Below are 24,907 nucleotides of genomic sequence, written 5' to 3' on the forward strand. Positions count from 1 at the left end.
TACTGAGAGAGCAATGAGAAAAGGCCATAAGGTATCAGATTTTTCTTGCATTTTTTAGGAGCAGGAGCACACATATAGCCTGTTTCACCAATGCAATATTTTCATACTGTTGTAAAATAATTGACTGTGTGGACTCCTCTTGATTTACACTTACCTCCAAGGAGCAAGATACAAATTAGGCCCTATATAAAATCAGCCATGTGGTTTCCAAACCCATAAATATAGCCAGGTTACTTAAGGGCTATTTTTAAAAGAAAGATATGGGTACTGATTTTAAGGGTCTAGGTTTTATTCAAAAGCCACAAAATTTGGGTTGCAAAATGTGTCAGGGACTACTGAAAATGGGGCCTAGGTTTTGAAAACTTTTGGAGCACATGAGAATTTTACCCAAGGTCTTCCACTTTTTAAAGTTGATAATATAATCTATTGCTTAATATCATTTCTCTTAAAGGCAGAGGTCTGTCAGCCTGGCTGATCTGTATTGATTTAATGATGTGAAGTTTCTGGTGTATGTGAAATAAGTCATTATTCATCAGTCTTGTGGCCTGATTTATGTAGGGCTGAGCTGTGCTGATCCATTTTTTAAAAACATGAATCCCAAGTTTGTGAACTGAGTTGAAACAACCACATTTAGCTAGATTTTTAAAAGTAGCACAGCTGGATTCATTGTGACCCAGGAGAAAACTTTCATTCTTGAAAAGCAATGGGCTCAAATCTTGGCTGATGTGGTATAAATTGAAATCCATTTAACTATGTTAATCTACACCAGTCAAGATTCTTTCCCAATAATTCTTTTTTACTGCAGTGTTTAGTATCTACAAGTTGCCTTGCTGAGCCCTCTCAAATTGATAGGGAGTAATTTTCAATACCCAGATTTATATTGTAACACTAAAATATTTGCTCGGTGACTTCCCTCCCCCCAACTTTTAACCATGTTATGCTGCAGGAAATTAAGTGCATGATGAAGATAACCTAAAATAGGAAATAGGTCTGACAGCCACAGCCCGTGACACTGTTAAATGCATCACGCTGCTTCCTTTATCAGGAAAACTGCTCTTCATTGTCAATTTATTATTGGTCAAGAATTATTATAGAGAGATTAATGATTTTAAATGATAGATTGCAGGCTAAGCAGCAAATTATTTTTTATAACCCATGGCATACAATGAATCGGTGACTTTCTAAGTTAATTATATTGAAATTTTCAAGTATTAATTTGAAAAAATAGGAACAGATAAAGTTTTTGCTGGTCAATTTAAATGTCTTTTTTAAAATTCTTTTGCCCTTGAGGACTTAAAGATTAGTGATTGTGGTTGGACTACTGCTGGGAAGGGGGTTAAAAATCTTTAATCTGATAGATTTTGTGTTTTCAGAGTAAAGAAAAAAAATCCATCATGTGCAAATTTACTTAAAAAAGCAGAAACATATGTTTAAAAATATGCACCGATCATCAGGAGAGATGCAGCTGTTTTGCTCTGCTCCTTGTCATTTATCATTAGTCAAATAGAGTTTCTCCAGAAAGTTTTCCAGGAATGTTTCTCACAAAAATATATTTAATACACAATATACATACCATGGCAGCCTTAAACACTTGCCAGCTGACTTTAGATAACTAAGAGGACTGCTTGGCCCTTATTTGAGAGCATAATACTGAGAAAGGGCATCGGGGGCCCTGTTTCACTTCTTTCCCCCCGCACTTTGTTGCCTTTATAGAACCAGATAGACATGTAGCCCCTGTGCATAGTATGAACTGCTCTGCTGCCCTAATGTCTCAAGAGAATCACCTCCCCTCTCCCTCCCCTCCCCACACACACAATTTCCTAAGAGCAAGGAGCAGAGTGGGCAGGTGGTGGCCCTGCTGCCCTCTTTCACCATATGGGGTGCTGGCTGGCTAGTTGGTGGGACTTGTAAATGGTAACTTAACAGTTCCTTAATTCTGGCAATTAGTAATTAGTAACTTTTGAACACTATATTTCTCTGTGTTACTAATATTTTTAGTATAAAATTATGCTGATTCTGAATTGTCAGAAATTCCATCGTGCTGCATCATGCTGACACTCACATGGGTAATCAGCATGATTGGAACCCTTACAATCCACCACACAGACCTCTGTCACTTGAGCTAACATTGTAAGTAATAGCAGTAGTAAGTCATCTATCATTCTTCACGTGGATCAGCAGTAGAGGCGGTTAAAACACATTGGCCAGGTACATCTGTACCTAGTAAAAAAGCCCAAGGTGGAATCAATCTAAATTATGCAGTTTCTGTAAGCGACTTAGTTTAGATGGGTAGCAAACAGAATATATGTTCACTCTTTGGTGGGGGTGACAAATCTTAAATCAGGTTCCACCATTTTTAAACCAATCTGTGTGTGCTGAACTTCTTTTCTGTTATGGGTATGGACAGGTTTTATGTGCCAAACTTCTGTTCTGTTATGGCTATAGACTGGTTATGATCACTTATACTGCTAGAAGTCTGTACCTGGCCATTGTGTCAACAGGTCTCACAAATGCTTGCTCACATCCCACTTCTGGCTCCTTGTTCTAGTCCTACTTCTATTTAGGATTGGGAGTGGGTGAGATGTGATGACTGCCACTTAACTCTCCTGTGTGATATCTGAGCACAGACACTAATGGGCTTTAACCATGTTATCCCAATGATCTGCCTGGGCTTGGAATGGTACTGAGGCTTGAACTACCAGCATCATTTTTAATTATGTTTGCATGTGTGCTCATGCACTTACTCATGTATACACATCAAACATGCTGATAAGAAAGTACTGAATGAGTATTTTTTTTTTAATATTTCCATGGTGTACATATAAGCTGAAGCCCTAATTTTAGAAAGAATTAATATGTGCTTAATTTGTTTTACTGACCCAGTGGTGCTACTCATAATTCCTTTAAAAATTTGGTAAAGTGTCTGGTCTTAAAAAAAGGGAGGCCACATAGAGTGCTTTGGGGGAAACTGGGCTTTTTCTGATGCTGTTACAAATCTATTGGCACAAATCTTTCAAAGACAATACATTTCTGTAAAAGAAACTGATTTTTTTTTAAATAAGAAAGATGCATAAAGCCTCATAGTTTTAATTCCTCAAGGTAGTTTAATATCCAAAAAATATAGTGTGAAAGATTCTCTTTTAAAAATGTTCTTTTCCAATTAGTCATGGCTGCTGGAGGGCTAAGTTAATATCAAAGGCCTCCAATTCACTGAATAACAGAAAGTCTGACAGATATTAGTTTTTGCCTTCTTTATAGGACACTTGTGGTTCACTGGTGTGATGTAATTCTCAAGAATCACCCCTTCATTTAACTCATGTGTAACTTTTCCTTTTAGTGTCTTGGAGTGTATTTAGTACTTACTTGGGTGCATCTACATGTGCATTTAACCGCACAGTAGACTAATTTGCTGCAGTGTAAAGCATCACAGTCTACACGTGGGATGCTATTAGACTTCAGCAAACAAATTTTCATTGCCTTATGGGGATGAAAATAACTGTGCCTGAATGCATATGTAAACACTGACCCAGGCATAAATTGTGCCTGGCCAGCCCAGGTAGCAGGCAGCCAGACCCCTGCCTGTTGCTTAGCCATACAGCACTGCCTTTTGGGCACTCTCATGCCCTAGCCAGCCCCTTTGCCACCTGATGCTGCAACCTGGAACCTGGGGCTGACACCCTGAGCCTGCTGCTAGTGTGGAGCTGCTCCACCCTGGCTCAAACTGCTGTGATCCTGGGCACATGTGTAGACACTGCACCTGGGAGCTGTTAACTCCAGCACAAAGTGCACCAGAATTTACTGCTCTGCACTAATAGAATGTGTATATGCCCCCCTGTATACTATAATTTTTTAAGATACTGGTACTCATCAAATAAGTTATCATTGCTTCACTTTCTTATGTATTTATCCCAATGTATCTTTTTGAAAAATCAGAAGGAATTTCTCATGGATTAGCTAATTCAAGTGGTAGAAATTCAAGTTCTCATCCCCAGAACTGGTCACCCTTGCCACACCCTAGCTGTACCAGCAATTGTGGCATTAAGAATAGAGGACTGTTTAATTCCAAATGACAATTCTTGTTCTATGAATTTGGGCAAGTTACTTAGCCACTCTCTCAGCTTCCTTAGCTGTAAAATGGGGATAAGAGCTTTTGTAAAGCATTTTGAGAGTCTCCTCTAGGGCTTCATCCTGTTCTTACTCCAGTCAATAGGAAAACTTCTGTTGACTAGACTGTTATGTGATCAAGGCCAGATATGATAAGTTGCAATGTAAGTGCAAAGTGTAATATGAAATTGTTTGTTTTAAACTTACATTATCAATTTGACTAGTTGTAAATATGCTTGAAGGAGGCTTTTAGGAGAGTTTACCAGTTAGTTTACCAGTAAACTAAAGAGAGTATACACTAAAACTGAAAATTAGGATTTTGGTGATGGGGCGGTTTGTATTAATTTCAATTTACTGCTATTGCACATGTTTTTCTTTCTGATATCAACTGAGCAGTGCTTTCACTAATGTTTTCTCTTCATATTATGTTAAAGTGTGGCTCTACTCTGAAAGTGGCTCTGTAAAAATGGCACTTTGTAAGTTGTCAGGTCCGTTTGTTTTAGTGACTATAGTATGTCTTTAATATTTTTATAATTCCAGAGTCAATAAGAGCTAGGAGGATTGAGTAGGATTCTGTTCTGGCTTGTGCATCATAATTAGGGTAATTTGAAACTAAGTTTGGTTTTCAGACTATTGTTTGTCACACATGGATCAGAAAGAATGGAGCTTCCATTTGAGAATCCAGTGGAAGTTTTCAGGATTGAAATTTAGAGAAAAAAAATCCTGTAAACTAAGCAGATTTGGCCTAGGCAGTGAATTACATAAAATACAAAGCTTCCATAGTGCCAATTTAATGGTCATTTTCAGAGTAGAAACACTCTTTAAAAATTCTTCCAGATCTTTCCTTTCACTTTTGTCCTTTGATTCAAAGATCAATACATTAAAATGTTTTTAAACCATACTTAGAAATTTTTTCCATTTTGTTTACAAATCTGATAGCATCTGGCTCATCAAATATTCTTTACCCATAAATCTTCATAAAATAACCATTACCTTTTAAATTACTTATGTCATGGCATTATCCATATTGATGAAATTTTAAATGTAAGATGGTGAAGGATGAACTGCTAAACATGGTCTCTAAAGTAATAGTACCAGATTCTTGTGGTTTGTGATAGTATACTTGATATTAATATTTAATATCCTTTCCATTCCATTATAGCCCATCCCTGCCTGCCCTTGATTGGCAGTTGCCATCTCACTCAGGACCTTATGAACTTCGGATTGAAGTGCAGCCGAAATCTCATCACAGAGCTCATTATGAGACGGAAGGAAGTCGAGGGGCTGTGAAGGCATCTGCTGGGGGACATCCTATTGTGCAGGTATCAATATTTGTATTGGCAGGGAGGCTTGTTTATCCTGGCATACTGTAGCTAGCACCCCTCTACTCTTGCAAAAAAAGGGCCAAGAGATCTTTAATGACCAAAAAGAGATGAGCATATGTGTATATATGTGTGTGTGTGTGTGTATGTGTGTATACATGCCTTTACATCTGTAGATCAATGTTCAAGAAATATAAGGCAGCTATATATATTTTCTTTCTTACTTTCCTTTTCCCTTCTCTTTGTTGCTGTAGTTGCATCAAAATGAAGAAGCAGCTACAAATAGATAAATATCTTTTCTGTGCACTAGCACCCAGCTCAACAAACATTTGGCTAGAAGCTAAAAAGTGAGGGCCCATTTTACCTGTCAGAGTACACCCATGCAAATCCCACTGAAGTGTAAATTCCTCGGTTTATTTAGTTCTTACTCATGGCTGGATCCATTTGAAGATTTGAATGTGTGTTTTAGGGAAAAGGTAAGCCCATATTATGGAAACTTCAGTAAATTAGGGGAAAATGTAGAATCATTTGAAATATGTTCTGTTGTAATCCTTCTACCTCTCCAGACACTACTATGTATCTGAAACCCTAATCTAATATAAAGGATCCTGCTAACATTTTAATTTCTATATATTCCGTATTTAATAGTGTCAAATTGAATGAGATTAATCTCATTCATTTTAATGGGACTTCTTGCAGGAACAGGAGCAGCAAGATTTGTGTTCCATTTGGCTGTACAGAATGGCAATTTGCAGGACTTTCTCCAGTAAGAAGTGTTAGATAGGAGATGAGTGAATCCTATGACTCTCCTTCTCCAGAATTTAAACGTTTTAGTTTAAAAGTTTTGAAACCTTCTCTATTGAATCCCATTTCTAAAGCATAATAGACTGTTCCATTTGCTCACACAGTCAGTCCCACTAAAGTCAGCAGGACTGATTATATAAGGCCAGGGGTTGGGTGCAGACCCATAACATTTGTTTTAAGCTAAGTGCTTGTTCAGGGGGTAGCATCCTTGCATCCAAAGATCAGCTATATGGCTGAACGGTTTCTGACCTAGACAGAGGCTGTGCATACAAATATTGCATGTATTTGTGTAATTGCTTTAAAATCACTTATAGATTATCCAACAACTCTATTATTCAGATTGGAATCCTATTCCTTGAAGGAATGATGCAACCTTAAGAAAGATGATACTTGGCAGGGAATGCTATGTATATTTTGTATTCCAGTGAAATAGCTGAAGAGACTCTGAAAGTGTGTCAGAAGTCAAACATGGTTTGTCTGTCTCTGCCAAAACTCATCAGTGACATGGGATTATGAGGGAGACCTGCTGAAAGACTAAGGATTTTAGCAGAACATTTGTGAATGGCATTGTGAACGTGAGTGTTGTGGCAGCACACTTGATGACAATTAATACATACTCTGTTAGCTGCTTTCATGCAAGAAAATGTAAATAGGAAGCATCTATTTACAGTGGGCAACTTGACATTTAAAATGTTCAGCTCACTTTACAGAAAAAATGAAGATGTTGCCAACACTTAATTGGCATCCAGGCGCTCTTCCTATCATCTCCTGTACCAGTGTGCAGGGAATGAAGTATATGACCTCTGACTAGATAGGTTGGTGGAAAGGAAAGGAAAGGAAAGGAAAGGAGAAAAAGAAAGAGAAACAGAAAGAGAAAAGTAGAGGAGGAAGACTGGATGGAAGAAAGATGACAAAGAAGGAAAAGGAAATAATTTAAAAAAAACAAAGTCCCCATTTCAGTCAGACCAATTTACAGTTTGATAAAGATGAATCTATTTCACAGCCTTCCTATTGCAACAGGGAGTTTAAACTTCTCATCCCAATTCCCACCTCTCCAAAGGGAACAGAAAAACAAAAGGTAACTTTTTCCCCCTACCCTAAACTGTGTTAGAGTTAGCTGTTCAGAAAAAACTAACTTTGCTTCTCTGACAAAGATAACACTTGGGCTTTTTAAAGAACAAATTATATACAAGAAGAGATCATCTAGAACTCCTACCAGTGGGAAGTGAGAACTTTCATACCTGTATTAGGACACTGAGGGTGATTTCTGATAAGCCTGGGACAGGCCAGAAGTGAGAAATGAAGATCTGAAACTGAGTGAGATTGTTTCGGTCTCTGTTTTGGTTTAGTCCATTATCTCTCTCCCCACGTATAGACATTGGTCCAAGGTTCAGAGTCCCCATCCTTGTGTGAAACTTCACAACCATGCGGTGCATGTAAGAATGAGGGTTTGGTTTGGGTTCTTCCTTCTGATAGAATCTGGTGTTTCTGATTGTGTTACCTCATTCAAACCCATCATACAAATCTGCTGCCCCTCTCCCCACTGCCTCTCTGCACCATGTAGCCTATTGTCTTGTCCTAGCAGTTGTAGGTTTCAATGGTGATTATTTTGGTGCTTTTGGTTTAAACACACTTATTTTGGTGCTTTTGTTGCATACTTATGCCCCTGCCTGAAGGGAAAATGCAGTGGAAAAGACCCAAAAATCAACGGAGAAATGAGGGGAGCATTAATTTCATGCCACTTGCTCAGACCCCCAGCAAGCCATTCCAGCCCAAAGAAGCTTCCCCTCCTTTTCTGTCTCACAAACACACTAACACAAACACCCTTTGTTCAGGGAGGGGAGGTAGAGTCAGAAAGCAGCCTTGGAAGTAGCGCAGTTCCCCAGCAAAAAAGGTTAAATGTGGCAAACTGCCATGTAGGTTACTGTTCTCCAGCCAGACATTATTTGCCTCTGTTTCCCCCCACCACGCCGCCTCCCCCTTAATGGTCATTAGTTTTCTCATCACAGCAATAGCTCCCCTTGAAGGTGGTGGGAAAGTACAGGTGTGGGGAGAAGCCAGTGACTCCTCAGGTAAACAGTCTGCCAGAAGGGAGCACGGCAGGAGGGCAGGCTCCTCTCATGGGTATGACAGGAACTGCAGGCCTTGAGGATAACTTTCTCTTGGGTCCTCAAGGCAGGTGAAAGTCATCTCTGCTGCAGAGGAAGTCACTGTGTTAGCTTTACATTGCAGCTTAGAGTTAGAAACAAAGGCCGTGTTGATATGCAACATGTCATTCATCTTATTCCAAAATCATATTGTCCTGCACACATAGTGGCAAGGAGTCAAGAAAGGGAGCATTTACCTAATTCCATTGCCACCTTGCCAAATAAAACTCTATGCAAATAGCACAAGGAGGCTATAACCCAAAGGTTATTTGAGCCCTGACCCCACCCTGGAGGTTACAAGTCACTTTCCAGCCCATGTGCACCCTCCAGCTTACCAAGGATGATTGCCATAGGATTTCACCCAGCATGATTTTATGCCTCCAGGAATTTCATTCAGTTCAGAAGTGCCCATCCCCACTCCCAGATTTACTTTATTGATGGATTTTTGTGCATGCAGATCTGCATGTAGAGGCACTCTGCCACAGGAGCCCCTTCTTTCCGTGTTACCCTCCTACACATTTCCTTTTTACTTGTTTGGGTGTTTGGTTGCCATTGGAGCCCCAAGCTATCAGTGTTCTTGATTTCTAAATGTTTTGAGAGTGGGCTGTGCTGACACACCTAGCAAGCTAAAAACACTTCAGAACATGGGCAAATTATAGTTGCTGGTGAGTTGGTGCTGATGAGGTAATGGTTGGCAAGGGTTTTTATACCTTGGCTTGTAGAAATATATTACTAGTTATAATGATTCTATAGGTGATACTTTCCCCTCTGAGTCAGTCCTGTGGAAGTATATCGTGCTGCTGGAGGTGCCAGATTAGATTGAAAACTGAGACCCTCACCGTTTGAGAACCAAAAGCAAGTAATCACTGTAATATATTGCATTTTCTGCAGAGGTCGAAGTTACTAACCCTCAAGTTTTTTGAAGTACAATTAGATCCTAAAGTGATAGGCAAAATAGAAAATTTGAAAACAAATCCACTAAAGATTTCTGGACAACTGCAATTGGAGTGAGTTGGCTTTAGATACACCAGTGATGAATTTGACACACCATTTGTACAGCCTATAATCTTCCTCTGGTAATTTCATTTGGAGCTATTTCCCATTTTTCATTCTAAAAATGGTTGAGTTGGTACTGCACAAAATGGCTGTTGCATTTGACCCAAAGGTAGCTGCATTCAGCTGCAGGTAAGTAGTCTAGTACAGTGGTTCTCAACCTTTTTCGTACTGGGACCCATTTGCCAAGACTGATAGCTTGTCCCAACCCATGCCCACCTGGCCCTGACAGTGCCTGACCCACAGTCCCCTGCCCCCCCACCTAGGGCCATGCTGGGGCCCCTCACCCACAAGCCACAGCCCACTGGCCCTGCTGGCACCCTTCACCTCTAAGTCACTGTCCCTTGGCCCTGATGGTGCCCTTTGCCTCCAAGTCACTGCCCCCTGGCCTGCCGGCACCCCTCGCTCCCAAGCCACAGCCCCCTGCCCCCTGCCCCCTAGGCCATGCTGGTGTCCCTCACTCCCGACCTGCAGTCCTCTGTCCCTCCCCAACCCTGCTGGAGGGGGCCTCTAGCTGCTTCCATCCTGCTTGGGCCAAAGTGCAAGCAGAGAGTGTGGACCTCTGCATGTATGGACACTGGCTACCTGCCACCAGCTCAGGCACATAGGTCCCCTCTGGGAAGGACTGCCCCTGGCTCCTTCCCCCACTGAAGGGCCAGGCACCTTCCCCCCTTCCCCTACCCTGCTCCCCCTGCCCTGCTGCAGCCCCACACTCAGACATTGTCCCCAGTGTCAGCGGGTGCGCACGCACACACACATGCACACATGCCTACACATGTCCCCCCCCAGCCCTCCGGACAGTCCCCTGGACTTCCATCCTCTGCTGCCCATACACTTACCTGTGTCCAGTTGCTATGGCTGCTCCCACACCCCAGCCTTGCTGTATGCTGGCCACATGCATCTGTGCACGCAGATGCATGTATGCCTGCTGCCTCCAATCAAGCCAAGAAGCTGTTTGCAGGCTGGAACGCTGCCAGCCTACAAGGGGAAACCCGCACTTTCATGCATTTTTCTGGGACTTGTTCACAACTCTTTCAAATATTCTTGAGACCCACTTTCAGGTCACGACCCACCGGTTGAGAAACACTGGTCTTCTAAGTAGATGCAGCTTGTGTAGTTCTCTGGGATCCCTGAGGAGGAATGAAACTAGATTATAAATGTAAGGTTTATAGGTGTTCTAATTAATAACTCATCCATAGAGTAAGAAAGGTCTATTGACTGCTTATGATGGAATTTTTACAAGGATGTGGTGTATTTGTGGGAGATAAAACCCAAATACTCCAGAAAGTTTAATTAAAGCATTTGGCTACTCCCATGAAAAATTGGACTAAATAGTAAAACAAAATATTCAAATGAATGGAATAGGTTAATGAGCCCTTTCAAAGTCTTATTTATTACCTTAATTCTTATATATAAATAATGTAATAATTTTCTACAATATCAGCAGCAACATGGGGTAAGTACATGGCCTAGAAAGGAAAGAAAAGGAGTTTTGACTTTTTTTTAATAGAAGAACCCAGTGTTGGCAAGAATTTGTGTATCAGAGTAAGAGTGAAAACAGATGAGGCACTGTTTTTGCCTGCTCTATACCCTGCATCTAAGCATGTGTCCCATTGAAATCAATCAATCAATGCTTGGGCGCTTTTCTAAATCTCACGAAATGTTTTATTTGCATGCTTAAGCACCTAAACTCTTATGAAAGTCTGGCCCTTTGGCCTTCTTTAACTGGTGGGTATCTGACCTTGCTACCTGGAGAGTCTTAGCCTTCTCATTCAGAATATAGAAGGACTATATAACCAATTATTTAATTGGCTCCAAGGTTGGTTCCAAAAACCAAAAAGACCGCTGAGGTTTCTAGTTGAAACAACTAGTTTTATTCTTACTACCTTTGTGCCATAGTTAGAGCTCAGGATAACACATCATACTGTTAATGGGACAATGTTTGTCCAGTCAATCACAAATCTATTTGCATCAGATTTTTACACTCCAGTACTATACCTTGTATAGTGCTTCTCATACAACTGGTATCATAGAAGCTTTACAGCATTAGGTAATATTGTTGCAAAGTAAAATAAACAATGTTAGAGTGTGAAAGAGAATATGGAAAAGTGATCTTTTCAGATATTTAAAAAAGGGACAAAGATTTAATGAGCTGGAAGGATGCAGGAGGGTTGTTCCAGACAGAGGAACCACAAAGAAAGTTCTTGCTCTAAGGCTGTGATCCACCAGAGCACTTAAGCATATATTACATTTTTTAAGCACAGGTAGTCCCATTGGTTTGACTAGGACTGCTCAAAGGCTTAAAACTGAGCATGTGCTTAAGTGCTTTGTTGGCTCAGGGCCCAATGCTTGTGCACTTGTTTTAAGAGAGAGAGCAGAAGCCGTTATTGGCTGAGTGAAGGGAATTAAAGAGAAATAGTTCAGTGAGAAACATGGGAGTAAATTCATGGTGGGTTTAATTGTGGTCCTCTGACATCCTATCAGGAAGTGTGGATGTGGAAACAACCATGTTGCATGTTTTTCCCTTTCCTTTTTTTGATCTGTCAGACAAGAGAAAAGATCATTTTCTTGTTAGTAAGCAGTGATTCAATTTGTCTTGGGATGATGGACTTCCTCTGTCTGCTTTATTTAACTTCTGCTTAAAAGACAGTACCACCCTTTCTTCCAGATGGAAATATAATCCTTTCTTATGGTGAGCATATAAAGATGTTGGCAAGCACCTGTTAACCAGGTTTCAATTAATAGCACAAAGCCATGCAACCATGCAACAAACCAGACAGGGATCCTACATTTTATAGCCCTATTTTAAACAGCCGGTACTTCTTAAGAATAAATCTAAGCTGAATGGCTTTCGCACTTTTTGCATCTGTGTAGTTAAAGCTAACCTCAAACTAGCAGACAGATAATCAAATCTGAAAAGTAGAATGATCTGGCAGATGTTTTAAGGCTGCTATTGTTTCCATAAATCTAACAAATGGGAGAAAGCCTGTTGAAAGCTTTTCATCATTAGATTTTACTGGAGGGGGGGAGAGGGAAGGAGAATTTCTCTTGGTTTTTTTTTACTTTGCATAAGCAGAGCTATGGCAAATGACTGGATGGGCCAACCCTGGTAAGCAGTGATTCTAGAGTTTGCATCTCCTTTAGCCAGTCAAAACTTTCCAACCCCATAAATGAAATTTTACCCCCACTCCACAGATACAGTCATAGGGACAAACCTCTACAGTTTTGCAAGAACAGCCCATTCCAAGTAAGAACCAAGATTTCCTCTAGCCACACCTGGAGGAGGCAGTCAACTTTCCTTTGAAAATTATTTCACTTACACCCATACTGCAGCACCTAATGCTTTTTGGTAAAATTGCCAAATGTGTGGCAGCATACCTAATGTAACATTCCCACTGGGAGTATTTAATAAACATCTTAGGTTTGTCTGGGATTCAAATTAACTCCCTTTTATGGAAGGACATTTCAAAAGGAAGCAATTGTTGGATGTGGCTACAGAGACAGCCTCTGTAGCTAAGAGCTGTACCAGACTTTTGCTCCCTGGCCTTTCTTTATCTATTTATATATTCTTTTAGAAATGCTTTTTTAGAACTTTCTTTTGATGCATGCACTGTCTTTATGCCCCATGTGTGTATAGCGCTTCACACTAAATCCCAATCTATAATCAGTCTATAATCCCTAGATACTATGGTAATATTCTTGCTACTACTAATGGGATTCGGCATAGAAGAGTCATGTAGCACATGCTGACAAGTGGGTTACAGTTGTTTTTGAGTCTGTTTCAGTACAGTCTTTATCAAATAAATTAGAGGGTCATCCCAACTGAATGAAAAGTACTTGCTTTTGGGAGGAAGGAACAAAAAAAGCTATCATTGTTTTGCCTTCACTGTCTCTTGGAATTATTCTGGTTCACTAGTTAAAGGAATGGTAATATCTACTCTCAGCTTTCCTCTTTCTTAGCCCTTCCCTGTTTCCTTTCTGTATGGTTGTTTAAGATGAGGAGGTATCCAACCGGAAATATCAACAGAGTTCTTTACACCCTGTGGATGATCTAGCTGCTCTTTGATAATGATAAATGGGTTGCAAACAATGCCAGTGTTGCCTTCATGCTACCTGTTTTATACAGTTTAGTAGATATTTTCCAACATGAGTGGATGTGGAAAGAAAGTGGGAAAAGCATCTTTATCGTTATTATTACTTGTAGGATTTGTTCTGTCTGCTTGTTTGATCGATTTTTGGTGCACCCTGTACAACCTAATGGCCTAAACACTGTACAGAGGAAACCTGTATAAAACACAAAAAAACAAGCAGAAGAAAATGTAATCGCTCCCCCGCCCCCTGTCTCCCCCACCTGGTATACTTTGTTATGGAGTCTTGTACTTTGTTATTTCTCTTGTGGATACTGTTTGCAATGTGGATGGGGGAGAGGGTTCTGAATGCCACATGATAGGAGGATTTGCCATCATTTTGAAAGTATTTCAAACTACCTGTGCTCTAAGTGAGGAACTGGGGCTCATAGGAGGGCAGTACATAGCAGTTCTCTGCTAATGGCTTAGCCTTACCATATAGCTATCTTAATGTTACAGCCATCTCTCCTAACTATTCCTTTGCCCAGAATTACAAGCTAAGTCTTTGAACAAATATTATTGTTTCCTATATGATGATGTGCTTCTTGCTGCAACCTGACTGTGGGCAAAGTTTAGGGAACATTCCCTCTGTACATCCCACAACATCAAATAAAGGAAGGGAGTTCTATTTATCTAATCTGTATCTTCTGGTTGTGCTCCTGTGATGGGTGAAGATGAAAAACCACACACAAAAAAAATCTCAGGCTGACTTAGAATAACTGATCATTTATAGCTACATGCTAGGAAAGCATGGGCTGCAGGAAAGTGGCAAGGCTTTTGTGGCACTGCTGGTAAGACTATTTTGCAGATACATTTACAAAACTAATTGTTTTTAATTCTGTTCTCTAAATCCACTTTTGGCCAAGACCTGTCAGGGACAGCCCATGTGCACAGCATTTCCTTCTCACACACTCTCTTCTCTCTTTTTTAACCATATTAAAAAGAAATGTTCAGTTTAAATTAAATAAGAAGGGAGAAGAGAGATGAGAGTCAGTCAGGTCTCTGAGGATTTCTTTGCATTTGTAACCCTCAAAACCAGGTACAATTTAAAAATAAAAATTGGCAAGCGGTTAATTACATGGCCTAATAGATCTCTGTCTTTTGGGAGCATGATTCAAATGGCTACTGAGCTATTAATATTGAAAAGTGGCCCCTACGTATACACAGTAATTATGCTTTCATAAGGACAGTCAATTCCATTTTCAGTAAACCTATGACATTAGTCATCTTAAAGTTGAAAACACATACCCTTGAATAGGAATATGGAGTTTAAGATATTAATGATCAGGTTTGCAAAATTAGAAGGCTTCAGTTCTACAAACTTCACACAGCTTGAATAGATCTTATTATTATTCAACCTCAGTAAGGGTTAGAGAACATACTCCAAATGTTTGTTGTTATATTATACAAAGGACACAAGCTCTTATTCTGCCACATGAGATCTAAAGTTGGGAGATCTCAGAAAGAGCAGCTCAGACAATGTTTTTGTCTCAAAGCACAGGCCCTCAAACAAGTTGGTTTCTTAATGCTTTCCTTAATGCTCCTGTAGTGAGAGTTAAAATCTTAGTAAGGCTGCTTGCCTCAGTGTACCTGGCATGGTAGGATCTCTTTGTGAGTAACAAGTAAAAGAAATGTTTTGAGCTTTCCTTCCTTTTTTACATCCTTGTGATAAGGTATTTAGCAGAAAGTGAAGATTTGACAGAATCTGACAGGGTTGCACTGTGGACACTTATACTGTGGCATAAGTGGCATAACTTGCAACCTCTGGGCTGATCAGCTATGTACCTTAGTGCCCCATTTTAAGCCTGCTTGTGCCTGGACTTCTGGAGGGAGGAAAAGAGTGAGGGGTGCACAGGGAACCTGCCTCCACCTATGCAACCAGGGTGAGAAGAACCACTGGAAACATTCCACCAGTAGTATTTTTATTCTCCAGATAATAGTGGTTCAGGGCAACTCTGAGGATCCGCGTGCAAGGGAGTGTGGTTTCAGCAATTTCCTTCTGTTTTGTTTCTTCAGTCCATATCCCTCAAGGAAGGTGCTTAGGACATTCCGCATATATAAATTTGCATGGTTTCCTGAGCAGATTAGTCTCATATAAAAGAGACTAGAACTTCACTCAACCAAAGGATGCATTAAGCACAAGACTCACCTTATTGAAAGGACTTACAAGTTTGAAATGAAATATGTCCTTTAGCTATTTACTGAATCAGGCCCATAGTTAATTTAACAGTTGTAAAGCAAATCAAACTTCTGTCTGAGTAATGCCTGGAGGATTGGGCTCCAAATGATTTTAAAGGGAGATACAATTTCATACCTATTTATTAGATGAGTGAGCCAGAATTCTGTGAGTTCCAGCCAAGTTATTATTACTAAGTTATAGGATTGCAATGGTAGTTATAATGTAGAAGTCCTACACCAAAGTTACGAATCAGTAAATCTACTCCAGACTTGTCAGATTATTGCATGTTGACATGAGCCCAAAAGCTGAAATGAAGCACGGTTAAAATTAAAATGCAACTTTACCAAAAGCCAGATGCTTCATTATGAGCCATGCTAACCTACCTGCCAAATACCAGCTAACCTTCATGAAGCAAATGATTAATTTTTTACAAGTCTGCTTTGGTAACTAGACATCTGTCCTCTATTTTTAAAGTAATATCTCAGAGCAAATGATTTTTTTTCCTCCTCAGTATCACCAATTATATAAAAAAATATAGTTTTCATAGTCTACATGTACAATGTATAGTTTTCAGAGAAGATGTGCATGTGTGCATGTGTATAGATTCTGTACAATACAATGTATGTATGTGTATGTAGTAGTAAAATATGTATTGCATATAATTGGCTTTCACATTAGTTTTACACCAGTAAATTAGGAACTCCATTTTTTACCTTTTTATTTTTATGAGGTAAGAAGAATAGAATTATGTCCATAATAAATATGGTAATCTATTATGTTTATAACAAAGTCTGTGCACGTGATTATAACATAGATTTTCCATTTTAATGTCATTGTTACAAATAAACTGAATTGGTGAGAAAAATAGTGTCAGATTTCTCAGTCACTCACTGGAAGTACATTGTAGCTTTCAATATGAGCACGGGTTTATCGTGAGGCATAGCTTGAGAGATCCTCTTTGATATGAGCTGTGGAAGAGATATGTCCATTACAACATCTGTTATATAAACATAAGTAAAGTATGTTGCATGCTATCAGAGCAGTGGAATCAAATAAAACTTCTACACCCTGCACGTGTTTAAGAAATAATTCAGTAAGTTACATATTTTCATTGTAACAATTGGAATGGAACAGTGATCAGCTTACTTGCACATGGTTAAAAATAATACAGGTTGCAGACAGATTTGTAATACGGTTTTTAAACACCTGTTTTTAATGTTTCAATGTCCAGTAAAACTAAGGAATTCCTGCTTTTCATTTCCATTCAGTCACTATGCACATTACAGTTTAAAAGTCTAATGTACATGTTTCAAATGTAAAGCCACTTAAAGCAGTAAACAACTCTTGTTTTTACATAACAAGCAAGGATTTTTTTGGAGTGATATCTTTTATTTGACCAACTGTATAATTGAGATAAAGTTAGACAATCTTTTCAGTTACAAGAGCTCTTCTTCAGGTCAAGATTTTGGGTTAAAATTTTAGGAATTCTATTCTATGTCAGTTCCAAACCTTGAGGGACATTTTACTGATTCTATTCTTTATAGTATTGATAATGTGGTGGTCTTGGCAATCCCTCGTCCCAATGACATCAGTGGCAACATCCCTATTGTCTTCCAGAACAAGGACTTACCCAGTAGTGCTTGCTTCTACACATGCAGCAATATCGATTGCATCACAGTGCAGCTAGCCAAAAAGAACCATACAAAAGAGAAGCTTATCCGTGTGACTTTTCTGTCTCTGTTCAGCAGAGCACTTTAAGCATATGCTTAAATCCCAATAAAGGCAGGTTAATGTTAAACATGTGTTTAAGTGCTTTGCCAAAGGGGGATACATTGGTTAACTGGAACCCAGTTGAGCTACTTATCTCTGTGCCACGTATTTTTCATTTAGAAAATATGAGTAATAAGAAATTATCTACCTCTCACACTTTACAATTATCTGATGAAAGGTGCTATTGAAATGCAAATTCTTATTTATAATGGAGGATTCAGGGTATAGACTAAACTTTTCTAAAATTTTAGACTTAGAAGAATGGTATCCTATGAAGAGGATGCATTTCTCTTATGTCACTTCTCTGTTGCAAGTTATCAATATTATGTAGCCACTCTGGATTAGAACATAAAGATGTCCATGTAACATGTGATGCACTAAAATGCAGTGTTATTGCCCTGATTCTCTGATAGGTGTTGTTGCCATGATTTTTGGTCAACCAGCTTTTCCAATATTGTATTAGGGGACTTTAAATGCTCATTCACACTTTTACATGCAAATATCCAGACCATGCTTGCATTTTTAGCTGCATGCCAAAATATACATAGCCCATTATTCTCAAAATGTTGTTTCAGAAAACAGTGCTGATGGGGGAAAAGCCTGGTCAGTAACAGCGTTCCAAAATATTACTTGTATTCCTTGGCCACAGATTATTCTTCCTTCTGTGAGGGATGGAAGTACCCAAATTTCTATCTATTATTGTGTTCAATGTGTCTCAGACTGCTAATACCTACTACTGACCAGCAACTCTAGAAGTATAATTCTGCCTCTCTCCTATTGCTGAAGTTGTTCATTTCATCGTGCAAAGTAATATTCCATTTTCTTAGCATATAAGAGGGTCACCACTAAGCCCAGTAATAGCAGCTGTTTACTTTAGACCAGTGGTGCTCGACTTTTTTGAGGTACCCGATTTGTTTGCAGACCCGATCTGGCTGATTGGCCACATCTGGCGTGTGAGGCAGGTGTGCTGGGCCTGATTCAGCTGTGTAGAGGTGGGTAGGGTGCAACCAAGGACCCAATCCAGCCATATGGAGTGAGGGGCACAGCCTAGCTCCCACCTGGCCATGTGGGGCTTGGGAATTTAGCAGTGAAGGAGAGAGTGGCAATATTAATTGCCACTGCTTCCCCATCGCCAGATTTGCTGATTTGTGGGACGTCCTATGGACCAGATGCTATAGCTCCGCTGGCTGGATTTGTTTGGCGGGCCAGAGTGGAGCACCCCTGTTTTTTAGACTGACTGAAAAAATATCATGATATGGGGAGTGGAATCTGTTCTGTTATCATCTTTTTAGTTGTCCTGCTGCTTTTGACAGTGTCAATCAGATTTTCCCTCTTAAGGTCTCGTCTACTTTGGGCTTCCATTATACGTCCCTCCCCAGTTCACCTTATATTTCCTTGACTATTTCTTCACTATTTTCTTTTGGTATTTCTTCTCCTCCGGCTTGGGGGCTAACACAGGTCTACTCCTTGGCTCTTTCTTAGCTTCTTGCCCTGCTTTTCTCCTTTAGTATAATCTCATTGGCTCACACATTTTTAAGAACTGTCCCCATTAGGACAACTCATGTTAGCTGTCTATATAAATTTTCCTTGTATATCTACTTCCCTCTTTATCTCTTCTTTGAAGACCTGACACCAAATTAAGAGGGATAAAAATCTTATAAATTCATACTCAGCATGAGAAAATAGTTACAAAAATTAATGTTACTTTGAGTATAGCACATTATCTCACAATGACCAAGATCATGTCAATACCTTTCCCAGCTCTGAGAATTTACTTCTGCCATGACTTTTGCTTGCTTGATTGGTTGCCTGACTGGTTTTAAAGAGTCAAGAGGCTGTATATGCACCATTGCTAGCCTGAGTCTTCTTGGTAGAAAGTAGGAGTTTCACAGCATGTTTTTAATTAGAATTGCTCATTTAGCATTTCACTGCAGTATGTTCTCCTCGGTGAAAAGATAATTTAATTTTCTCTGTTTTGGAAGCTTTTAGTGCCTGTCTGTGTGGCCATTCTTTATTTACTATGCCTCTTTGTGCTTTGTACATAGCTCTGATTATGAGTGAAGTCAAAACCAAAAATATCCATAGGCTGCATCATTTCCACCTTCTAGCTTTTTATATATGTTCATTTTAAGACACTTGGTACATATAAAGCAATTCTACAAGAAAAACATGCTGGGGAAACTTGTTAGTGTTGGGCTTGCATTGACTTCAAGGAGGGGATACATATCTCAAACTCTGCGTAATTAGGAGGAAATATAGTCCACATGGCCTTGACTCAGTTTGCTATTCTGGAGTAATGCATATAAAATCACAACTGCTGTAAAAACAGCCCTTGTTCTGCAGTCTTGAACAAGCTTCTATGCACACAAAGTATTTTGTTTAGTTGAAAGTGAACCTAACCTTGACATTTTAAACCTTAATTTGCACAGATAACAACATTTTATACAATGATTTTCATTTCCAGAAATCCCGAAGTACCTTACTGACTGCATAAATATGTAGATTCCTCCACTTTATATAGGATTTGCTGAAATGAAATTGAAATGTGGAAGCCATTTTATACTTACATAAAACCATTCTTCACTAAGGATCCCAAAATATTTTTTAGCAATAAATTTAATCTTTCAGAGGGCTTACATATTAATAGTCACAGCAACCTAAATTTCTAATCCTCAAGAATTAGAAGGTGTGAAGAACCATTGCATGTGAACCATTGCAAAGAGATCTATTTTACCACTGACACCTTTTTAGTCTTGTATGCAAAAGGAAAAGCTGTAGTGTATGCAGGGCTGAATTGTTTTACAAACAGCTAAACAAGATGGTGGTAGTAATGCTGGTGAATTACAGCATCAGAAAATACTTTTGGAATTTTAATGTGTGGGTATAACTGAGGTCCATAGTTTTGCCCTGAGTTCAGAAGATAATTCAGCCAAGCACTGTCACTTAGGGGATGTGCTCACATAAGCGTGAGCCTTTGACAGATGTCTGCTTGGCACAAGTACAGCATACCTTTCTTGGAGCACTGCCATTCATTTGTGAGAAATCCATATTTTAAGATCTGCCTGGGATTAGTTGGCAGTGGATGGTCTGTCTCTTTGTGGCTGGATACCTAATGTGTAAACTAAGTATTGCCAAAGCATACTGGACTTTGAGCTCTTACTAGAAACCTGGTCCTGGTGAGTTTGTATTTGGGTAAACCCAGTCTCTTTTAATTGCCCCAGCAATTGCAATGGATGATAATATCTTTCTTTACTTCCTAACTTAAGCGTGTGTGTGTGTGCATGCGCGTGTGATTTTTTTTATTTTTTTTTTTGGTGAGTAGTTGAACAGAAGCTACAACACACCTAGAGGTGGCTGTATTTTAGCATTAGGGAAAATTATTCTATAAGTCATTTGTAGAATACCTTGAGATCCTTTGGGAAGAAAGTCTGCTTTAGAATGCTGTAATATTATTGAGGCCTATGTAGTTTCAGATATACTTATGTTGCATTTTTTAAAAGTATATAATGCACAGGAAAATATATATCGTAGGAAATGAATCTTGATGAGTTACAAACACTGAGTGCTCTACCCAAAACCCAGCGTACTGGGGCCAGTTTCTCTGTTGGTGTAAAACAGTGCATTGATTTTAGTGAAGTGTCACCTGTTCATGTGAGGAAAGAATTTGACCCATAAAACCTTTATTTTCAATTTCTGTCTCAGATGCATGCAAAACTGGACTTGATAATCTTACTCGCTTTAGATGGAATTATGGTAATCAATAGAATTCATCTAAAACTAGTGCTCAGTAATAATACTAAACTTGACAATATTTAGAATAATAGTTTGAGAATGCCTTGGGAACCATGTCCCAGAAGCTTAATCACTTGACTAATAATTGTTTTTACTGAGGTAGCTGCTGGGCATTCATTCAAACATTTGTTGTTCATTGGGTAGTGCTATTACTATTACATGCAATCAGCTCTTGCATATACATTCATACCCTGTTTTAATCAAAACTCTAAAGCCAACAGATTGCATCTATATGTTGTGTCACAGACTTCTTTAACTAAGTAAGGCCATATACCAATCAAGTGGATCTCTACTTCTCATAATAACATAAGAAATGTCCTACTGCATCACACCGTAGGCCCATTTAGTCCAGTCTCTTATCTCACACTGTGACAGAAAGTATAGGCTGAGGAGAAGAATATTTAATTAGGGCATATCCAGAATGATCTGTCCCTTGCCCTTCTTCTAGCATTCAGAGACCAAGGAGGTCCTGATTTTTTAAGGTACAACCTGTTTGAATTGCTTATAGTCTAGTCAGACCTCCTTTAAGGTCAAAACCATGAAGTCCTAGCTATAAACCATAAACTGCACACGAGCTATTTTTACCGCTGTATTCTCTATAAGACGCTTCCACTGTAGAGCATGCAAGTCACAAGGGTATGCCTTAAAAAACTAGGAGCATGTGTATTTGGCTAGATGAATACCCACTTAGATTCCTCTTGTTGGATTGTATAAAACAAAGCAGAATATGACCCTGTTGTCTTTAAGAGCATAGGGAGATAGACGGCACCCTATTGGCTAAAGAAATGAACCATTATAGTTGTCTGAGTTTATTCCTTCAAATGTGTAATCATAATTTTACCTATTAGGATTAATGTCCAAGTAGACTTGAGATTGTAATGCAGTCCAATTCCAGGGGTGGCCATGATGCCCCTAGATCCCCCTCAGCCCTTGTCAACATTGCCTCTGGGCAATCTTGACTTTTTCCTTATCTGCCACATCTTGATGAAATGAAGACTTGATGAAATCTCTACTTTCAGAAAAGGCTACCTCAAGGCTTCCCATGTGAGATCTCTTCATGAGTACCAGTGTCGCTTCTCACTGCCATAAGGACTAATTATGTCGGATCCATTCTCCCCAATACCCCTACCCATGCCTTGCAGATGTCATGCATACTAATCAGTCATAACCATCCCTATGGACTACAGGCTGCAGGCTCCTGGCTCTTTTCATCCATTACAGCCTGCCCTTCTCTGGGCTATGGACAGTCTGGCCCCCTCAGTCTCCCGCTGTGGTCCCCCTGACCTTTGGTCCTGGCCCCGCTCCTAAGCCAGTTGAGACCCATGGGCTTTCCAGCCCTGACAGTCTGCAGCTGTGGCCCTACTGGTCTTCAGCCCTTCCTGAGCCCTGGCCCCACTCCTAGGCCAATGAGATCTATGAGCACCCTGACCCTACCTGATCTCTGAGTCCTCTGGGCTCCTGCTGTCTTTCTGAGCCCTCTATCCCCTGTTTTGACTCTGGGCCCTCTGGGTCTTCTTTTCCTGGGCCAGCTGGGACCTCCTGAATTCAGCATCAGGGGAAAAGAAGAGATGAGCAGCAGTGGTGAGAGTGCCCACCCTCTGGCCAGAACCCGCCCCAAGAGCCCATGTGCAGCATGGCCAAAGGGGATGTGTCTGTGCCATTGCACCCCCTTTGGATCTGCCTTTGGGAGGGCATGAGGATTCACGTGACTCACAAAAAGAGCAAGGAATGTTATTTCAGATCTTTGCTCAGTCCTTCTCCCTCTCCCAACCCAAAAAAGTGGAATTTTATTTATGGACTGTCTGATTATAATAAGTCCCATTAGGGACATACAACTTTATAGCAAGCAAGTGAACCATGTGCTTTGTCTGCTTCTTCCATTGAGTTTCCAGGCCTTACTCAGTGTTGGGCCTTTTTATAAAGAATGCTAATTAAATACTAAGATGTCTTGAAAATAAATTATTTTTTTGCTTTTGGGAAGGAAACCTTGGCAAATTGCTTAAAAATAAACCAGAAATGAAATGCAAAAAATATATTCATATTAATGTTAATGGCACAAGAATACTAAGTCCAGTCTTAATCTGAATATAGTTTAATATTCTGTAGTGTTTACAGCTTGCCAAATATTTATGTATTTAAATAATGCCTCATACTCATATAAGCTTACTTTGTAGGGAAAATTGATAATTTAGGGAAATAAAATCACAGATGTCATTACATCTTGTGGCTCCTTCTAATCATCATAGTTATTCTGTGGGGAACAATATTGCACCAAACACACTGGCACCTTTGTTTATCCTTGGATAGAACAAAACCATGCCTTATGTCTTCATCTTGTAACATCTTGGGCAAGCTGCTGGTCATGAACACACAAAATTGCAGATTCAAGATACAAAACACATACTCCAACATATGCACCACCTAGGCTAAGAACAGACAGCCATAAAGCCCAAGGCTGAATTTATTCAGTCTTTGAAGGTTAATCTAAGATGCACAAATTAAATTGAGACACAAGTGAACAGACATTTACCTTTGATTGAGGAAATGCAGCCACATGCCTGCAGTGGCTCAGACGAGAAGCCGGGGGGAGGGGGCACTAGAGCATTGCTCTCTGGCATGTAGCCATCATGGATTGTGTGTTCTCTTCCTGCTGCCCCTGAGGTCTCTGGGATTTGCAGTCCACAGCTGCAACTAGCAGTAAGTTTTAGTGGAGGAAGAGGTGTTTAACCCCCCACTCTCTGGCCTCAGACCCCAGCTGGAGATTGCCTGGTGGGGTAGTCCCCCCACAGCTCCAAGCAGATGGGGCTGCATCCCCAGCTGGGCTTGCCCCCCACCTCCACCCCCTTGTCAGCCAGCCTTCACTCCTCCAGCTAGGGAACACAGGGGTGTGGCCAGCCCTGCTCTCTGGAGCAGACAGCACAACATAGCCCAGGGTTGCAAAGCATGCTGGGATGCTGGGGGACTTTGATTTAACTTGAACCAGGAAGGGGGCTGGGACAGAAGTTTCATAAACTGGTTTGACCCAAGTTAGTTAAGTCTACATGCAACTAGGTTTATCTTAAATCAGTTTCAACTATTTTGAAATTGGTTTATGTGCACTGAGTTTCTGTTCTGTTACAGTTTAAACCAGTTTCTGATCACTTAAACCAGTTTATGTGTGATGTCTGTCCCTAGCCCTACTTTGCTAGTAAATGTCGGTTATAGGCAAGTCTGCAGTGAGAGCTCAGGGATTTGGCCCCATTAAAGACAGCAAAGCTGTTCTGTTTTATGCTTATGGTTCAGATTGCCCAGACCCATCCTCAGGATCAAGTTAATGTAAAAAAGGGCTTGAAGCCAGATTCCAAACTATGCTGACTATACCTTGGACTGAGCCTGAAACCGGGGCCAGTTATTGCATACATACAAAAATAAACATTTTTAATACAAAAAGTGCACAAGTGACATGACTTGAGGTATGTAGACAAGTATAAACCTGCCTGAGGCATCTTCATAGAAACCAATCATAAATCTCTGTTGTAATAGGCCTCTAATATAGTTACACAGTGGACGCGTCTACACAAGATGCTTAATGGTTAGAAGACTAATTCTACTGTGCATTAGTGCTGCTGG

At 40.0% G+C, this 24,907-nt stretch overlaps 1 protein-coding gene across 4 annotated transcripts in view; it reads left to right on the forward strand.

The window, feature by feature from the left end:
* Window positions 1–24,907, forward strand: part of NFATC1 (nuclear factor of activated T cells 1) — a 152,062-nt gene that overhangs the window by 21,395 nt on the left and 105,760 nt on the right. For all 4 annotated transcript variants that reach the window (XM_059724302.1, XM_019490597.2, XM_006258250.4 and 1 more), the window contains exon 3: window positions 5,267–5,426. In XM_059724302.1, the coding sequence (XP_059580285.1) occupies window positions 5,267–5,426 (160 nt within the window). The remainder of the gene's footprint in view (window positions 1–5,266; window positions 5,427–24,907) is intronic.

Source organism: Alligator mississippiensis, chromosome 3, assembly GCF_030867095.1.
Source record: "Alligator mississippiensis isolate rAllMis1 chromosome 3, rAllMis1, whole genome shotgun sequence".
Lineage (NCBI taxonomy): Eukaryota > Metazoa > Chordata > Crocodylia > Alligatoridae > Alligator > Alligator mississippiensis.